Consider the following 20,368-nt stretch of genomic DNA (forward strand, 5'->3'; position numbering starts at 1 on the left):
TTCTGAAGGTTTCTGCACGTACGGTCATAGAGGTCTACAGCATGGAAACAGGCCCTTCAGCCCAACTTGCCCATGCTGCCCAGTTTAGATTAGTCATAACTCCTGTCCCTAGACTCTTGCCATGTGTCCAAATTCCAATCTGCCTATGTCCATTGTAAAGTGATCAGATTCTTTGAATTAATGTGGACTTTGACACAATAGCACTTTTCCTCCTCATCAACCCCTTCCAGCTCTAATAATAATATAACCTTAAAAGAAGTTGTTCCAAGAAAATTTTTGAGGTCCTATGATCTTTCTTTTGAGTTTGATCGCAGCTGTGCCCCAGAGCTTAATCTTCAATTGGTGAAGATTCGAGGACATCTCCAAATGATCATCACCTGGCACACTGCATTTGAAAAAAAATCTGCTCTGAAATATCAAAGAGAACAGTGGTTTGGAATTCCCTACCGAGCCAGAAAAGAGCCCAAGTGGGCTTCTTTCAGTGAAGTGTAAAACTTTGAGGCTTCATTGGAACTTGACATCACCTACTGAATGGACCATGTCTGATTTGAGAATGAATTAGGGAAGACATTGAACATCGGTGGAAATATGTTGGCTCTGAAGGTTAATGTCCCTTGTGCATGGTTTGGTCCCACACTGGAGAGGGGCTAAATTCCGTGCCTGCGCAGCGTTCACATATTCAATTTCAGCTGAAATACTCAGTCTCCATGGCTGTGGGCCAGGGAGAGAGGGAAATGTCTCTGCCAGCTATATAGAGAGCCCTGCTCAGAAAGCACCTGAGTATCAGGGAATGGAGGCATCATGGGGCTATCGCAAACCAGATCACCAGAGTACAGATGGTGATTGGACACTTTAAAGAGTTACATAAGTATCAAAGGACCTTTTAGAAAAGAACCAGTAAAGTTATTGTACATGGGGCACTGGTGGTGAGGGGTATTTGTGCAGAGCAGGCAACGGGTGCAAATTTGTTCTGCCCCTTGATGGTGCAAGTAAATCACAGACAGTGAGGATGGAATTCTGTAGTGGCTGGTAGATTGTTTAAGTTGCGCATCTATGAAGAACCTCAAACTTTGATCTTTGTCTGAGACTTTCCAAAGTCTGTCTGTGATTCTGCCAAATGCTAAACTTGCTCTGGCCCAATGATGGCTGATTTCTCATCATCCAGCGTGGTATTCTTGGTGAGGATACTCCCAAGTTGAAAAACATTTGGACGGAAAGGAGGGATGCGTGGTTAATTGTGACCGTAAGACCTTAGAATATTTTAAATCATAGAATCCCTACAGTGTGGAAACAGGCCCTTTGGCCCAACAAGTCCACACCGACCCTCAGAGCATCCCACCCAGACCCATCCCCTAATCTACACATCCCTGAACACTACGGGCAGTTTAGCATGGCCAATCCACCTAACCTGCACATCTTTGGACTGTGGGAGGAAACTGGAGCACCTGGAGGAACCCCACCCAGACACAGGGAGAATGTGCAAACTGCGCACAGACAGTTGCCTGAGGGTAGAATCAAACCCAGGTCCCTGGCGCCGTGAGGCAGCAGTGCTAACCACTGAGGCACTGTGCTGCCAGGGCCAGGTTGATACAAAATTTCTGTCTTCTTCAAGCTTATTGTAAGGCCAAAGTGTTATGGGGCTAGGAGAGTGTGATCACAAGCAACTGAATGTCCTCTGGAGAACGTGCCATGAGAATGCAGTAGACCATGAATGATCAGAATGTTAGGTATAAGGACCATCTGAAAGCCAAGCTTAGAGCCCACAACCTGTAGCCCAATAAATGAGAGATAAACAACATTGGCCTTTGCCATTTGAGGAGAATAGAGTCCAGTACCTTCAAGACAAGTGAGTGCAGTACAAAGACATCTATCCATTCCAATACTGATGCAGAATTGCAATCTGTTATGCAAATTGAGTCTTACTGTAACATTGCACAAGATGACATTCACCTGGACTGTGAATTGGTCTTTTCATTCTTTCTCATTTCAGTGAAACAATCAAATGAAGTGATAGGAAAATTCATGTCTTAGACAGGGAGTTCGGAGGCGGGGTCCCAGGGCCTGGAATTGTGTGTCCAGGAAACGGTGCTGACTACTTGGGACCTGTAGCTGTAATCCCGAGGTCTCTGTTTGCCCTTTTGCAGTCTGTACTGGTCATCCAGTGGTCTGTAATCATCCTCCTGGGATCTGTAACCTCATGTCCGGGGTTTGTAATCATATATCCAGTGTCTGTTACTTAAATCGGAATAATTTATGATTCCAAATCCTCAGTGTTGTTCCATGTTACCTGGGACTGTCAGAGAGCCTTTCGAATAAATCAGTCACATCTGAAACATTAATTCAACCCATTTTTAGTGAACTGGAGCATCACAGTTCTGGTGTGTACAATTTACCAGTGTTAGTGAACTGGTAAATAAAGCCAGGCCTGGCTCTGTAGTACTTGTGAATAGTAACAGATGCAAATTGAGGGGATCCTCCTGAATTATATATCTTCATAGCTATCTTACAGGGATTGCCTACAGCCATATAACACCCAAAATCTAACTTTCCCTTCAGATGCTCCTGTTATTATCCCACCCTGGTTGCTAGCACTTAACTGAATCCAATATGTGTTTGACTTTGTTCAGATTCCAGGTCCACTTTAGTATACCTACGCCATCATATCGTTGACCTTCTGGAGCAACATGGAGAGACTGAGTGGCCCCCAGACTGTCCCCCATTGGAACCAGCCAGGTAAGCATCCGCTTGAATTAAACTTGCATGAGCTCACTTCTAATGTGTTAGTAATTGTAGAGATTGAGCTGTATCTGACACTCAACCAGAAAACTTGGAAGCAGGAGTTAGAGTGCTCTCCCTGACAGTGGTATCTCCATCCAAATGTGGAATTGCAGGGAAGATGGAAAGAAGCCTAGAAATCTCAGTTTGTGATGAATTTGTGCATCTTTTCCCATAACGTCCAATCATCTAAGAAGATCTCCTTAGCTAAGCAAAGATATATTGGCATTGGAGGCAGTCTGGAGAAGGTTCACCGAGCTGATCTCCGGAATGGAGAGAGAGTCTTATGAGGAGAGGTTGAGTAGGGCCCGTACTCACTGAAGGTTAGAAGAATGAGAGGTGATCTTATTGAAATATACAAGGTTCTTAAGGGCCTTGATTGGTCAGATGCAAAAGGTTATATCCCCTTGAGGGAGAGACTGGGAAAAAAGGACAGTATCTCAGAGAAAGGGGTCACCCATTTAAATGAGAGATAAACAACATTGGCCTTTGCCATTTGAGGAGAATAGAGTCCAGTACCTTCAAGACAAGTGAGTGCAGTACAAAGACATCTATCCATTCCAATACTGATGCAGAATTGCAATCTGTTATGCAAATTGAAGGAATCTCTTCTCTAAGGGTAGTGAATCTGTGACATTTTTTACCACAGAGAGTTATCAAGGCTATGTTGTTAAGTCTATTCAAGGCTGAGATAGACTGATATTTAATCAGTAAAGGAATCAAGGGTTATGGTGAAAAGACAGGACAGTGGAGTATCAGATCTGCCATGCATTGTATAGTAGTGCAGTTGGAGTGGGGAGAATAACCTGCTTCTGCTCCTACTCCTTATTGTCTTTTGTACCACATACTCATCCCACGCTGTCCTGATTATAAAGAATCCCTGATCAATGCATAGTTGTTAGCTGCTTATTGATGCTAAGAATGCTGAGCTCATTAAGCTTATTCAGTCTTACACCACATCACAAGTTGACCAGTTCTCTGTAAATCCTCTCTCTGAGAGCCCCATGTATCCTTTCACATTGAGTTTGGACAAAGAATTTCCCCACGTGTAGACTTTCAACTTGAAACTGAGAATCAGGAACTATACAGAAGAGGTCAATCAGAATGCTGAATATACATTTCGCAGCAAGTTGAAAACCCACCTCTGGCCTTTACTTATCTGAACAGAACTGCTCTTAAACTGTACTTCGGGCTTTTACTATTTTTAGTAGCAAGCCAAGCCCCAGTAAAAGCATCGTCTGGATTTGGTCCTGAGGAAAACGTGAGGATTGTTGAGGGAATTGAAGGACAGATATATGCCTGGATAATGTGAGCTAGGAAGGCAGTCTGAAACGCATGGCCTCTCTCCCTTTGCAATCTTTACAATCTTCAAGAACTTTCATCTTGTCCGACTCCAGACTTGTCCACCCCTTGTTACTCTAACACTCCTCATTTTGTGAATGTCCCTTCAACTGTTCAAGGCCGGGCTCTGAAACTCCCTCTTTAAATCTATCTGCCATTCCTTCCCCATTCTCCAGCTTTGTTTGACCAATATATTGGTTAACTGTTTTATTACATCCTCCGTTGGTTCAATGTCCATTGTTATCAGATTATAATCCTGTGAAGCACTCCTTGGCATGTGTTACTATGCTTTTCAAAGCAGAGTTGTGGGTGTTGTAATTTAAATCACAGATGCACAAGAGGCCAGAACTGGAAGAGCACAGTTATCTTGGAGGGTTGTAGGGCTGATGGAGATTACAGAGATAGGGAGGGGTGAGCACAGGGCAGGATTTCAAGCAATTTCCGAATCTCAAAACTGAGGTATTGCTTAACTGGGAGCCTCTGTGCATCAGTGAGCTCAGGGATAATGAGTGAATTAGATTTGGTGCAGGTTTGAGACACGGACTTTTGGATGACTATCACAATAGCAAAATTGTGATTGCAGCAGGATAGAAAGCAGGTAATTGATGAGTCAGAAGCAAAGATTTCTGTCGCTTTCCCTGTGTTGTTGCCATTGGTTTCTCCTATAGCTCTATCCTTGGCCCATTCCTACCTCTTATCAACATGCTATCCCTCAGCGATGTTATCCAAAAACGCAGAACACTGACAGCACCCAGCTCCATCTCCCTACCTCCCTCGCAATCTAAAAATTGTCAGTTTGCTTGTCTGACACTCAGTTCTGGATGTGCAGAAATGTCCTGCAGATTGGTTTCGGTCTTCCCAAAACTTTTGTTGGTGATCCCTTCACAAACTGTGTTCCTGAACTACCAACCTGGCAATGCTCAAAATCTCGTGTCACATATGATCCCCAGATGAGTTCCACCCCATGCATCCACTCCATCAATGGGTCTGTTTTCATGTATCCTATTAGAATGACCCAATGTCAGCCCTGCCTCAGCTCATCTACAGCTGAATTCTTCAGTCATAAGTTTACTATCCTCAGATCCTTCTATTTCAACTCACTCCTGGCTGACCTCCCATTCTTTAACCTCGGAAATTCCAAACACTGTTGGAACAGATCCGTCTGATGGTAACCAGATTTTTAAAAATACACATTTTAACTTTCCAGAGATAGTAGGAACTGCAGGTGCTGGAGAATCTGAGATAACAAGGTGTAGAGCTGGATGAACATAGCAGGCCAAGCAGCATCAGAGGAGCAGGAAAGCTGACGTTTCAGGTCTGGACCCTTCTTCAGAAAACTTTCCATGTGCTTTGTGGCCTCACGTTTGAGTGTGGCTGCTCTCAGATGCCTCGCATTGCAGATTGCTGTCAAAGCCTTGACACACCACTAGGGAGGTGAAGCTACGCTTCCAATGATGCCAAACCATCCCTTAAAGACATCAGCAAAAGTCATCAAGATTAACACAGAAAGCTAAGTTTGATAATACAGTGATAGGTATTACATAGGACTATTAACATTTTTTTCTGTTCCTTTTAAACAGCTAATATTATTATTTTTACTGATTAATTGCGAGTGTAATGATTCTATTTTTTAAATTTTTAATGATTTCATGTCCAAGTCTTGATTTTGCTGTGTTAATGGTGCCATATAAATTCAAGTTGTCATTGAAAGATCATTTACAGACGTTTTAAGCATACCATCTCCAGTAATTGCCTTAGTCCACAGCAACCCCTGCTGGTCAATAGCAGATAATTCTGACTCTCTAAACTTTGCATGGCAAACACTGGGGCTTCAGGCAGTATCCGCTTACAAACAAAGGAATACGCAGCATGGTGATTTTTTAAAATATTTATTTCAGTTTCCACTGCATTATTTGCTTTTTGTCTCCTTAAACAATACCATAATTGCTGCAAGGTTGTGGGTGAACATAGTCTGAAGAAACACCAATTGAATTTAATCCTTTGTGAGCTGTGAAGTTTATAAGCATCACGTGAGTGTGAAAGAGGAATGCATTCAGTTGTAGAATTAAAAAGACTCTGCACAATGGCACCTGCTGATTCAGGGCTATTCCACTGTGACATTTGGCAGGTAGTTAAGAAGATGGATTGAAAAGCTTCTTTCATAAGCTATTCCATTCTCACTTTGCAAAAATATTGTTCTCATCAACGCATGTTGTATTATTGAGTACTGTTTTTGGTTATTTTATCCCTTCCGATGTCACAGTTGTTCTGATACGTCTCAGTCCTGCAAGAGTTAAGTCATCTGTCACCACAGAGAAAGTAAATGAAGGCTTTTAGTAAAGGTCCTGTAGACTATGGCAGGCTTATGACCTGCAATTTATTAAGAGGAAGCATTTTTCATTGTCTTCTCCCAGACAGATCCTTTTGTTGTCCCCGTTGATTTCGGGATACGGCTTATTGAGACACTGGTATAGCATCATCCAATGGTAGGATGGTGGGGTCACGCCAACAGTCATCTGCCTCCACCCCACCATGTCCTTTCACCACACCAATTCTACGTTCAGTACACCGATTTTGAGTGAGTGCTAACGATAGTTCCCCAGTCTATGCACGCAGCCAGTAAATGGACAGGGTGCTTTCTCATGGTGTGTACAGCACAGGAGAAGGCCATTTCACTCATTGTATCCATGCTTGTCAACCAGGATCTGAATCCCTTTGTACCCTGTTATGTTGACCCCAATAATAAATTCAGAAATCCCCACATTGTTACATTTGGATGTGATTTTTGGTTACTTTCTCCCCCTTCACTCCCATTACTTTGAGACCATTAATAGTGGTGTAAGTTTAGTCTGTCACTGCAGGGTCTTGTAGTCCTGTCCATGCATTTCCAACAGAATGTAACAATCAGAGCTGGAAACTGTGGAACATTTCTTTGTCATGTCATCTGTACTTCACCTCTCAGTCTCGGGACAACAGTGGGCAACAAGATGCCTTTGTAGAATCACAGAATCGTGCAGCATAAAAGGAGGCCATGGAACCCATCATGTTAATACTGGCTGTCTGAGATAGCTAACAATTAGTCCCAATCCTTGTCTCTTTCCACAAAGTCAAAGCACGTTGTTACCTTTTTCAATGGAGATTAAATCTGCTTCCTCTTCCCGTTTGAGAAATGCAAGCCTTGTTTAGCCGACACATTGAGGCAGGGTTAAAGTTGGGCAATATAACTTTAGAACAGGAAGCGTACGTGATCTGAACCTTAGCTTGGGCTCAAATCTGACCACAGTCTAGGTTAGTTTGAGAGAGTGCCTGAAGAGAGAGAGGAAGTTGTTGGCAAGGTCACAGAGTTTAAGGTGGAGGTCAAACACTCAGTTGTTTAACTGGTGGAAATTGTGGTTCATTGAGGGGAAGATGTTGGTCAAACAGTCTGATTGCACAAATGCAATAGAAAGGTCAAGAGATGTCGAACTTACATGGCAAGCCGAACTCTGTCTGCGGACAGTCTTGCGAAGGACAGAGAGGTAATCAAAGAATTGAGGCCATGGATAGTTTGTTCACCCGACTCCAAAGATGACCATGTGAGGAGCCATTACAAAGGATTCTCAGGTTGTGATTGGCTAGATGTGGGTTTACTCGGGTACAAAGGGATTGGAGGAAGCAGCACCACCACCTAAACCAACAGTGTCTGTCTTGAAGATCAAGAATTCTGTGAGCTCCTCTCACAATTGCTGCTAATGATGTGGGTGAAGGGGCTGGAGGAGAGGGGTTTAAGGAGATTCTTGATCATGTAGAGAGGAAGTTAGGTCCTTAGCTTTTCATGATTGCAGTGTACCAGTTAACTTGACAGAGATAAGTGAATCCTTGTAGAGTGGAGCGCAGATCTGGTTACTTGCGAATCATCTGGCTCTGTGCTAGATACACTCAAATGTCAGTGTCTTTTCTACTTGATAAAATGAAGGGGGTTAGGGCAGACAAAAGGGTGTGACTATGATGAGAAGTAATTAAATTTGTATTAGGGACATTGGCATCAAAGATGGAAATGTGAACATGTTTAAGCAAGTCAGCATCAAACATCTCAAACCTTGAAGGGGTTAAGAGTAAAGTGCAGGGCCCTTCAGTATCCACTTCGGCTAATACAGCTGTTCAGTGACTTAATCTCCTGCCCCTCAGCTCAGGAAATATTAAAAGCTAAAAGTGAGGATGGATCCTATATACAGAATTATTTGAAACAGTTACGAATTTATAAAAGTCATGAGGGAAATGAGTTTCAATCTGTAATTGTCTTGCTGATGTATTAGCTGAAAGGGCAAAGGTCAGCTGTGAAATTCTGAAAGGGGCCTACATGTGTCTGGGCTTTCAAGGTGTTAAATGGGATAGCGGGAGACGGAAGCAGAGGTTGATGTTTTAATAAATGGGGGTCGTCCCATGAGGATCAAAGGTCACAGAAGTCTCAGACAGGGGATATGTCTTCTTGCTCAGGCAAGATTTGACAGTCGTACTGAATGGGAGTGGTGTAGAGTTACTGTTCTGCCATCTGTCAATTGGATGACCCTAAAATTCTACCTCGGCCCTTTGCCAATGAAAGAACTCAAGCTGGTGGCAGTGAAGAAGGCTGAGATTGTTGCATTCAAACAACCAGGAATATACAGAGGTCTTTCTCCTCAGTCATTTGTGTTCTCTGTCTGCCCCTTCTGAAGATCCTACATTGAATGGACTTGGACAATCTACCATCGCATTCTATGTGAATATACAGCACTAACCTGACTCTAGGATTCCCACTTGAAGAGATCTCGTGGCTGACTCGAGCTAGAAATAGGAATGGCAAAGGAATGTTTCTAAAATTCGAAGGTGATCGATGCTTGGGTTAAAGCAGATCATGGAGAGCAGAGCACACTACATTTAATGTGTCCTGTGCCTGCTTTGGGAGTCCTGACACACACTGAAGCTGACAACAGCGATAACTTGTATTTGTAAAGAATCTCTGACATAGTAAAATGTCTCAAGGTGCTTCACAGGTGCCTCATAAGGATATCTCTTAGGAAAGGCAACCAAGAGCTTTTGCAAAGAGGTCAGTTTTAAGAAGCGTCCTGATGGAGGAACATGACAGTGAATTGGTTTAGGGAGGGAACTCCAAAGCTTGTGGCCAAGGTAACTGAAAGCACAGCAAGGGGTGGCGAGACGATTCAGATCACGGATACTCAAGATGCCAGGATTCACAGATATCTTGGAGGATTGTGGGGCCAGAGAACGTGACAGAGGTGGTGAGAGACGAAGCTATGGAGTGATTTGAAAGAAAGGGTGAACATTTTAAAATGGAGACACAGCCTGCACAGTGAAGGTGGGTGAATTGTGTGAGAGAGAATATGGGAAATTGAGTTTTAGGTTATCTGTAATTTACAGAGAGTGCACGGTGGGAGGCTGGCCCTGTGAACATTGAAGAAGTTGACTCTGGAGGTAAAAAAGTACCTGTTAGCTGCTGAGAATAATGAGAGTAGAAATGGGTGATGTTAGGAAGGTGGGAGTCACCGAGTCATACAACATGGAAACAGACCCTTCTGTGCAACTCGTCCATGCTGACCAGACATTCCAAACTTACCTATAAGTCAGTGGTCTCAGTCACCATGAAGACGGATAGTTAAATCCAGCTAAATTTGCAAGGCTACTACCTGTACTTGTACCAATGTCTCTCTGGTTTGTTTCCCTAACCCATGCTTTGACCAGCCATATCTCAACATCTATAGAGTCTGCTGTTGAGGGACATGAGCAAGAATTGGTGCACAAAACCTCACTGTTTCCATTTTTTTTGTCACATGAATGGGTCCGCTCCGACCAACAAGTTTTAGATAAATAATGGGAAAGCTGACTTCTTTAAATGCACAAAATTTTAAATCCAAATAAATGGATATATACATGAAAAGGGAAAGATTAAAGTGGTACATGGAAGAAAGGGGAGAGTGGCACAAATTGGAAAGTTCTCTAAAAGAGCTGGAGTATTCATCATGGATCATTTGTTCATCTGCAGAGTTATTCTGTGATCATCTTCAATTATGTTTTCAGATTTGTAGCAGATTGACTTAGTACTTTTCTATTTTTAATAAAGCTGAAAACCTTTTTAGCTTGTTTTTCACATTGCAGTGGTATGTATGTGTATGATTGTCCTTTCTTCAATTGTAGCATGGCAGAGGTCCAGAATTTCTTTACTGCAAACAAGGTTCGGTACTTGGCATTGATTGTTGAAGAAGAGAGCTCCTACCTGGGTCGAGAGGTAAGATATGTGCTTTTAAATTTCAGGCGTCCCTGTTGTCGCATCTGGGCAGATGTTCATTTCAACCAGTCCTCAGGTAAGGTTCCCCAATTTGTTACAATTTCAGATGGAATTGCTCAGTCTATTAATTTCTAGGTGAGGAGGGGTAAACTTGCTCTGTTAGGTTATTCACCATCCCCTTGCCTGGTCACAATAGGATTAAATTTGAAAAGATCCCTTCTCTTGTTCATCCTTTTCTTTCGGACCCATATGAAGTTCTGTTTTAAAAGGAGATCATTTAAGCCAGCTTTCTTGAGTTAATGGAGAGTGAATTTATTAATTACTAAACACAAGAAGAAATGCAACAGACATCAAACAAATAAGGAGATAAGAACAAGTATTTAAAAAAAGGAGCAATCAGCATTGTTTCTGCAGAGTCAATAATTGAACATTGCAGCCTTTGCAGTGGATGTCACATGTAGCATTGACCTTGGTAGTTTATTGATCAGTTTAGAGATTCTTGCCTTTATATGGTGACGAAAATACAGTTGTCCTGATTCCTTTCAGGATTGACTGACAGGCAGCACTGAGAGCAAGAGAGAGTCTTCCTTCACTTTACACGTAGTGTTTAAATGGCTATTCTCAGATCTATGACCCTCGCAGCACACCAGTCCACTTATTAGAATGTCAGGTCACTAACGTGAAGACATGTGTTGAAGTTGATTTTTAATCCCTTTGTTTGCATTTTCCTGGAAGGCCAAAGCACACACTTTGTGGAAGAGGTGTCTTCTTTTTGGCGGTGGGATGAGTGCATGTGGTCAGTCCCCTTGTTATTTCTTCCTGCTGTGTTTCTCTTCCTCTTTGAATCTTCCTGGACCCTTTACCAATGTCACGTTTCATGTGTTCTACAGAGGACTTTGTCAAATGGCCGATAAATTTACATCTGCAGTCATTCCTAAGATGGGACAGTCTTCTATTCAAATAGCGCATATAGATTTAAAAGTTAAAAATGTCTACGGTACTTCAGGGTTCTGATCTGTCTTTAAGACACATAGCGCTGAATCTCTGTTGGAACTGCCTGTTAATCTTCTCTTGGGTGTCTCTGCCCATTATTATATCAGAAAAGGTAGGCAAAAGCCTGTGGTTGTTTTTTTTAAAGCAACTCAGTAACCAGCTACCAAGTGTTGTGCAACAATTAGAATATAGTCTTCAATTCTGCATCTTCCAGATCATGTGACCAGTAACTTTGACTTCTCATTGCAATAAGAATATTAGACTTAGAACTCTGGAATCATTTCTTTTAAGAAAGACGCTACATAATGAGCAGGATAGTTCAGCTACTGACCAAGGTCATTTTGACAGCATTTCCCTTGCGATAAGGACAAAAGTAGCAAACGTTATGGGAGCAGCAATGGGTATAAATTCTCCTCCAAGGCACACTGCTGTGTTTGGGTTTATATCTCCATGCGTACATGCCTGATTTCAGTACTTCAGTGAGGCACAAATATCCTTGGAGAAAATCCAGAGAATGTTCACCAGGTTAATTCTCGTGAGGAGGAGACTTCTTTCTGATAAGAGACATTATGAGCTGAACACACCTTTAAATTCACACTTACAACTGAGGGTGGAGATACTAAACTGTCCTAGTACAAGGGAAGAAGATTATAATTTTGACTAAGCAAATTCAAACTAACTTTTAACCGAACAGTTTTGTTTCAGAAGGTCATCAATAAGGAATAGCTTGAGTTGTTAATAAAACAGTTAGGTATTTACTTGGGAATATGGGATTTGGAGAGATGCTCGCAGAAAGGATAAGGAATGTGAAGAGGTGCATTTAGTTAGGGGTAAGGAATCTGAAGAGATACTTACAGTGAGATAAAGAATCTGATAAGGAGGCAAAAATTAGTTTGCACCAACAGCCATGATTATCAAAATCGATGGGTATAATTGGCTGATCCTTTTCGTAAAACAAGGTGGGATAAAGACTCTCTGAATGACGACACAGATTTCATGCTGAGCCGTATAGATCAAGAAATGCTGCATTTGCATTGAATTCACTGATGCATTACAGGTCATTGTAGGAATGCTACTCCTGGCCTGAGCACTTGGAGATGCAGAGAACAAAAGAAAAACAATTAGATCTACTTTCTGCTACTGAAAAGGTTGCTGCCTGACTTCTACTTCTTCAGACAGCAAGGTTTGGCAGTTGAGGATTAGAAATTAAACAACTTTGAGATTCCTTTGGAAAGTGTCCAAGGTCATAGACTAGACTTGGCTGTGAAGCTCAGTATAAGAATGGCCTGCCAGTATCCATTGACTGAGCTACAGTGAGCAATAATTACTAAACAGGGAGGCTCACCCAGTCACCACCCCCCGCCCCCCCCACCCCGACCCCAGGATTGTGAGTACCATTAGATCAACTTTTAGATACTATGGGAATAAAAGTTTCTGGGATAATGTAGGAAGATGGAGGTATGGTAGAAGATGAACCATGACCTTGCTGAATTCCAGATCAGTTGAGAATGACCAAATGACTTTTCCAGGTTCTATGGCTTATCTTCTTATGTTCAGGAAGAGAGCACTGGAATTAGGGAGCACCATTGAGAGTCAGATATATTATCCGTGTTATGACACAGAGATAGCAAGCCGAACCAAATCTGCCTCACTATCACTGGATTTGCAGCATAATGAAAATTGCTCAATTTTTCCTAACCAGACTTAAAAAATGACAGATCAAGTTCATTACAAATAAAAATTAGCAATTTATTACTAAGAATCAAACTTTAGCAAAACTCAAACTACAAATCAACCTAATTAGTGTCCATAATCTATTTAGTGTCCGTGATCTTATTTGAGTATAAGCCCCCTACTCTCTCACAGACAGACAGACCTAATTAAGGGAAAATTTGAAAAGGAGAATAACAAGATTTTAATTTGCCAATTTGACAACCATTTCGACAATGAATATCAGGCCTTCATGAAATCCTTTGATAAGCGGTATTACTGGCACATGGGACTCTATATCTTCCTTGAATGCCAAAGCCATCAGTTAATGCAAGTAGCTTCTGCAAACAAAGAGACTTTTACTTATTTCTTACAGACTGGGGTTCTTTTGTCAAAACTTTGAACAAGTCGATAACTGGAGAATAACGAGAGACAGCAAAACCAAAAAAAATCCTCCAATTCTAAAGTAAAGCTGCCTCCAGCCAGAAGCAGTTTGCTCTTTGCTGTCTCTTCTTTTTTCAACACTTTCTGTGGTTGGCTGGCCATCACCATTTATTGACCAATTCAGCATTGAACCAATCTGCCAGTCCCTGAGAATAACAATGTCTCAGTGCCAAACCGACTACAGTGTCCTTGGAGCAGTAATTAACCTACATTATCTTTCCAGGCCAGTTCCCAATAGCAAAATCAGTCTTTTGTTCTTTTTTTTTAAAACAAGCTGTTGTTCAAAGTTCAAAATTCAACGCAGTTCCATACCACAAATGAAGAAAGAAGAATTATGATGGTCTCAATATTGTCTTGTTCTAAGAATGGAAGGTCGCATTTATTTTTTAACAACAGAGTGAGGCTGAGGTTGTGGAGACCTGTCTGTGCAGCATGGACTGTCACTTGCTCGTATTTTGTTCATATTTTATTCTGTATTTGGGGAGCCATTCTAGTGACTCTAGTTAGCAAGGAAATCAGTTGAGTTGCTGTGGGGGTGGCAACATGCTTCTCAATTGTAGGCTGTCATCAAATTTACCAAATCTGTCTACTCCATACATGTGCTTGGCACTGAAATAAATTGCTGGAGAATAGAAGGCAGTAAAGGGCACAGAATATACAGCACAGAAGCTGACCAACTGAACTCTATGCCTTGGACTCTAAATGAGTTACATACCATTCTACTTCAACCAACACTTTCACAGTATCCTTCTGTCACAAGCACAAGGGTAAGAGCAACCATCTTCTCTTGCTATTTCACACTCCCTCTAATCCTGTCACTGCACACGCCCCTCACCAAGTCTCATGGACTGCAACTCTCACTATAGCTTGCTTTGTGTCCTCTCAACAGTTCACATCCGCCCTCCTCCTCCTCAACCGCCTAAAGCTTCCCGCTCTCTCCATCTCTAACTCACTCACAAGGGACACCTCACCACCTGTCCAGCTCCTGCATCACCAGTAATTACCCTTCCAATCATTTCCTTCATACTCAATCCCTCCCTTTGACTCATTGCAGAACATAATTGGCCCATCTCCCCAGACTTATATCTCCGTAGCATCCCGACTGCCCTGTTGCTGAACAGGCTGCACTAGACCTGCAAGACTGACCATGGCTTAATGCCCAGACTGCAAAGATTCCTGAATTCTGATAGGAGCAAATGGCTGACCGTGGCCAACATCCTGGCCTGGAATAGGCTGAACCCCTTTGATGGACAGGCAATATCCCCTGTTGACTGTAATCCCCCTTCACCCCACTAATGACTGCTCCCCTTTGACTTACAAATGGACCATTAATGAAACACTTGATGTGTTGCTGCATAAGCTACAGGTGTTATATTGATGTAGCCCAGTGCCATGATGCACTGACATGTCTGCCCCTTGGCTGTTCAATGCTCCCAACCGTGACAAGCTATCTGCCTCTTCTTTTGCATGAAAAAAGCATTGCAAACCACAGAGGTTGGCAGCCAGCAAGGGATACCAAAGACCCTGTGTGCTAAGAGGTACAACAGTGGTTGCTAGCCCATTGGTGACTGTTGAAGTCAGTGAGAGTGCACTAAGAAAGAAATGTGAAGTAGTAGAGGCTAGCAGCTTTCCAAGTAGGCACAAAATGAATGAACGCTAGAAAAGCAAGTTAAGAGCCATAAAATACATCCTAAGTAGATGCTTGAGATGTGTACATGCCTCTGCACTCAAAAGAAAGAATACAGGTTGCAGGTGTCCCTGAATCCCAGAGTAAAGTTTTGAAGAGCTGGAGTGGTATACGAATTGGTTCGAGAACAGGCTTGATGATTTCATGAAACTTTGGGTTAACTGCCACCAAATTGTGTGGCCAAGGGATCAAGAAGATGGTGGGCATGGAGCATTGTTGAGGACAAACATTTGCTTGATGCCTGGGGCAAGCATTTGGCAATCAGTTTGACATGTTGGGAAGCCAGAGGAGAACAAGAAGTGACATAGAAAAGAGTTGAGACTTTAATGAGTTGCAATTGCACGGAAGTAAAGTCGTCGCTTCTCAGTGGCATGCTTCTGAGGTCGTCATTTGAAACTTGAGTGGAAATTCAAAAGAAAATTCCTCAACATTGAAATTCTTTTTTTTCCCCCATCTGTATTTCCCACCTTTCTCGCATTGCTTATCCCACACCAGGGGGAGGAAATTCCATTTCCTGTACAAACAGACAGCACTTTTCCCAAAGCGATTTTACAGCCAATTAAATACTTCTTGAAAAATAGTCCTGACGGCAATGCCAGGAAGCAAACAACAGAGTAGATGTTTTTGTGCTGTTCCATTGGAGCTATGGGGCATGCTTAGGAGAATAAATTAGATTATGTTGGATACAGTTTCTGATTGCAAGGTTAGTGTAAACGGTGCTAAGGTTTTGTGTAAAAATAGAGCTCTCGGGAATACAGTATAAAGACATGAAGCATTTATGCATAAATTTTGCATGGCGAACATTTCACTCAGGATTTTGCCGATCGAAGCTGTGAACCTGTGTAAGGAACGCAAATGGCCCCTGCTAAGTGACTCCTGTTAATCCTTGGTACTGATAGTGTTTGACATGATAACTAAGAATACATTCTCCCCTCCAACCCCATTTTAATTTAATACCTTCCCTCTTTCCCTTCCCTCCCCTTTGTTGTTGTTGCATTTTTTTTAAAGTTAGCAATATGGATGATTTGGTGATGGTTTCATTTATGTAAAAAGAAATTGGCTCAATGACAGCTATGGTGATTTAACCCAATGAAAATTTGGAGTTTTGTGTGCACCTCTTTTCCTGAGGTTTTGTGTTTTACAATCAAGAGTTTTCATTCTATAAAAGTGGTTTCCATGACAGTATCCATGTGGATGATAGCAACATTGGTTAAATGTTCTTCCAATCTGTCACACTGGTGAAGCACATGGCATCAGTTTGGTGCTTCTCATGAGTCAGTTCAATGGTGAATGCTATTGAAGGTTTAATTGTAACAACAACATCAAACATTTTTTTTTCGTTTTTTCTGAAACTCCAGATCCACCTTAGATCATGATATAACACTGAGCAATGGTCCTACCTCTTGATAGGCAATGAGAGAAATTGAGAACAATTTGAATCAAGATCTATTTTGTGGCATTGAAGATTTGCCGTGGTTGTCTTCAGTCAGCTACCCATGAAAGATTGTTCTTATAACGACTGGAACTCAAATTTGATTTTATTAATGATTTAGCATATTTTCCTTGTTAAATGCTGGCATTGCCTACGGAAAGATCTCAAGAACCAATAATACAGATTAGCAGCTAGTGAATGCAAACTCTAATAGAAACTGCTACAATACATAGACCTGTTCATCGCTGTCTCACTGTACACTCAGACTTTCCACAGCTTTTAATATCTAGAAGCAGCTGACCCTGGCATTGTGGCTATCAAGTCCAGCTTGGGATTTTCTCTTGTGTCTTTGACTTCCTATAATTATCCTTCTGAATGATGTTGAACACATCCTAAAGATCAAGGATGGTCTAAAAACCTCCCACTTCTTAGGAGATGCAATTGATCAATATGCAACAGTATATGATGGCATTTAAGGGGAGCCTAGATAAGCAGATGAAGTAGAAAGGAACAAAAGGATGTATTAAAGGAGTGTGAGATGAAGTAATGAAGTGACACTTGTTCCAAGCAAGCATAAATACCATCTTTACCTGTTCAGTCAAATACACTGTTCCTGTGCTGTAAACTTCTACATAGTCGAGTCCATTTGAAACTCTTGGGCTTAAAGAAGCTGATTATTCTCTGGAAAAGAAGGAAGATGTCAAGAGACCATTGCAGCATAATGTAGAGGACAGCATCACCCATTTTGTGATGAACTATGGATCAGATTCTCTCTATTGAAATTTCCATTTAGTTAGCTAGCATCTGCATTGTGGTCAGTTGCTGTTATGCTTGGATATTGGTTAGCAACCACGGTATTTGCTTTTCTGGCCACTGGACACTCTTTTCACTTCGAATATTTAAACTGCAGGACTTGACCTCTGATATAAAGCAACTCCATCTGCCACAGATGAGAGGCCACGAAGCCCCATGGCTGAACAAACCACTTTTGAAGTTATCATTTTCAACTGACTCGGAGCTTCCGGGGGACAGGAGATGGATCTTTCCAGCTGCAGACTTATCCAGTAGCATTTTGCTCACTCATAGTGATAAGCTTCTTAGCAACGGGAATGACAGAAACTTTAGTGGAGGCCAGTATACTATTGTGGCTGGAAAGAGGGCATTGCAGAACCCTCAAATAAATCAATTAGGAAGAAACACTTGCATTGATGAAGAGCTTTTCCATCACCACCACCAGATGTCTCTCAGCACCTTTACAGATAACGAAGAACCTCCTGAAGTGAAGTGTAATGTTGCAAACACAACAAATAATTTGTGCTGAACAAACTCCTATGAACTGCAATATGCTAATGACTGGATGATCTGTGTTCCATGAAGTTAATTCAGGGATAAGTATGAGCCAGGTCACAAGCGATAACTTCTCTGCTCTTCTTCATAATCAGGCCACAAGACCTTTTTGAAATCTTTTGCATTCTGTCGAACAGCTGGATGGATCTTGGTTTAAAAATGATACGAAAGAAACGTTTTGAAATATGTTTCTTTTCATTTTAATGTTTTTAGTTTCCTGTAACATAAACAAAACTGTTTGACTGGTATCATCCCAAGGGGGGAAACTGATGATTTTCAGATGACTGTGGGGAGTTAAAGTATAAAGCTTCCAAATGGTGTGTTATTTCCATGTCAAGTATATGTGCAGTACCCATTATTGTTCTTCAGGAACCATTCCTGTCCCCATTTAAATCCTACTGCTTGAGTTTTATTGTAATTTACTTGTTTAGTCCAAGCCTGCAAACTCCCGCAGCTTGTTTATTTTAGTGGTTGTAGTTAATGTTTCCTGTACAGAGTTTGTTGTTCCTGTGCTGTTGTCCACAATCTCTCTTAGCTGATTTGAAGAAAGCTTCTGATTAGTGCTTGTTGCTCTCTTAGGTGACCCTGGATATGCTGCAGTATGAGAACATTGCTGTGCGCAGAGTTCTGAGCAATGAGGAGAACCTCACCACAACGCTTGGTGTTCAGGAGACCCCCTCTTGCTACCTATACTTTGCCAACAACACCTACAGGAGTGTCACAGTGTACGTATGGCTCTGCAATTGCTCACTTTTTGTGTGTGACCTGCGGTAAGGTATCATTGTGGGTATGAGACTAGCATAGCTGTGATCTTCAGTCATGCTGTAACATTTACATCCTAAAGATGCAGTGGCTTTATTGTTATGTAACGCCACTGCACTATCACCTACAGCTGACTCACTGTGACAGAACCATGTTACTGTAAATAGGTTTAAAGAAAAATTAGCAAACATCGTTTTGAGTACTTACCAATTACAGAGATGCAAGGAGCTTCCAATTTTGTTCCAACAAATAATAATTTGCGGGGCCAGATTATGCAATCTCCCAGGTTAAATAACCAAGGGCGATTAAACAAATTAGAACCGTATATTCTGGAATTTAAAAGGCTAACGGACCATTTGGATGAAGTATTCAGATCATGAAGTGAAACAACTCAGAGAGGGACTATTGCTGCTGCGGTTTTTCTATGTAATTTGATACAGGATATGACTGTCGTTGGCAGGTCCCATTGTCAGTCTCTAACTGGGGCATCAAGGATGAAGGGGAATATTGTATAAATAATAAAAGGAGTGCTATGGACCAGACCAGACCCCCTTAAAATATTTTAAGAAGGCACCCTAGACCCTCACTTTTTCTTATTTTAAAGGTAGATGTGAAGTACATGTTTCTGATGTGATGTGACTGGTCAAACTACTCGACGTTAAGCAAAACACAATTTATTTAACCAATGTAGTTAAAATACAAATAAAAGAAAGAGGAATTTAGAATAACTCAACTATTGGAAAACTTAACTGAATAATAGATACAGTGCCTAATACTAATTAACTGTTCCAAAATAGCAGTATCCCATAAATACACCCCTTGGCAAAAAGGTAATTTCAGACTCAGATTCTTACATGCAGTTCTCCAATCCAGGAGGAAACAACATCGAGAGATTTCAGAGAAAGTAGCAGCTAGGAATCCTTTACTGAAGTGCCAACTCTTCTGGGACCTAAGCAGTTTCTGACTGCTACAACTAAAAAGGAACTAGAAAGTCTGATCAATGAGAACTGACCAATACCCTTCCATTGTTACAACCCTTTTAAAAACAAACCTAAAGGTCTCCTACATTGTTGACTTAAGCAGTTTCCAGTAGCTACTTCAATGCTTCTGCCTTTACAACTTCTGTTCAAAAAAACCCAGGATAAAATAACCTTTTTAAAGTAACAGCATCGTCACGTCAGGTCTTTCAAAAGTGAAATTGGGAAATAATTCTGCAAACAAAGAGGGGTTTGGAAATCTTCTTGGCAAAAGTCAATTGGGGGAGGCAATGGCCTAGTGGTATTATAGCTAGACTATTAATCCAGAAACCCAGTAATCTCCTGTGGACCCGGGTACAAATCATGCCAAGCCAGCTAGTGGAATGTGCATTCAATAAAAATCTGGAATTAAGAGTCTAATGGTAACCATGAAACCAAAGAGTCGAATGTCAAGAAAAACCCATCTGATTCACAAAGGTCCTTCAGGGATGGAAATATGCCATCCTTACCTGGTCTGGCCTACATGTGACTCCAGACCCAAAACAATGTGACTGACTCTTAACTGCCCTCTGGACAATCAGGGATGGGTGATAAATGCTGACCCAGCCAGAAACACCCACATCCCATGAATGAATAAA

General features: G+C 41.6%; 1 protein-coding gene across 1 annotated transcript in view; it reads left to right on the forward strand.

Annotated features, from left to right (window-relative positions):
• The first annotated feature begins 2,632 nt into the window (after nucleotides 1-2,632).
• The window catches only part of lhx4 (LIM homeobox 4), a 200,231-nt gene continuing 182,495 nt past the window's right edge, over nucleotides 2,633-20,368 (forward strand). The window contains exons 1-3 of the mRNA XM_048602136.1: nucleotides 2,633-2,733; nucleotides 10,288-10,378; nucleotides 18,571-18,716. Of these exons, the coding sequence (XP_048458093.1) occupies nucleotides 10,289-10,378; nucleotides 18,571-18,716 (236 nt within the window). The 5' untranslated portion in view covers nucleotides 2,633-2,733; nucleotide 10,288. The remainder of the gene's footprint in view (nucleotides 2,734-10,287; nucleotides 10,379-18,570; nucleotides 18,717-20,368) is intronic.

This window comes from Rhincodon typus, chromosome 10 (genome assembly GCF_021869965.1).
Source record: "Rhincodon typus isolate 14 chromosome 10, sRhiTyp1.1, whole genome shotgun sequence".
In the NCBI taxonomy this organism is placed as follows: domain Eukaryota; kingdom Metazoa; phylum Chordata; class Chondrichthyes; order Orectolobiformes; family Rhincodontidae; genus Rhincodon; species Rhincodon typus.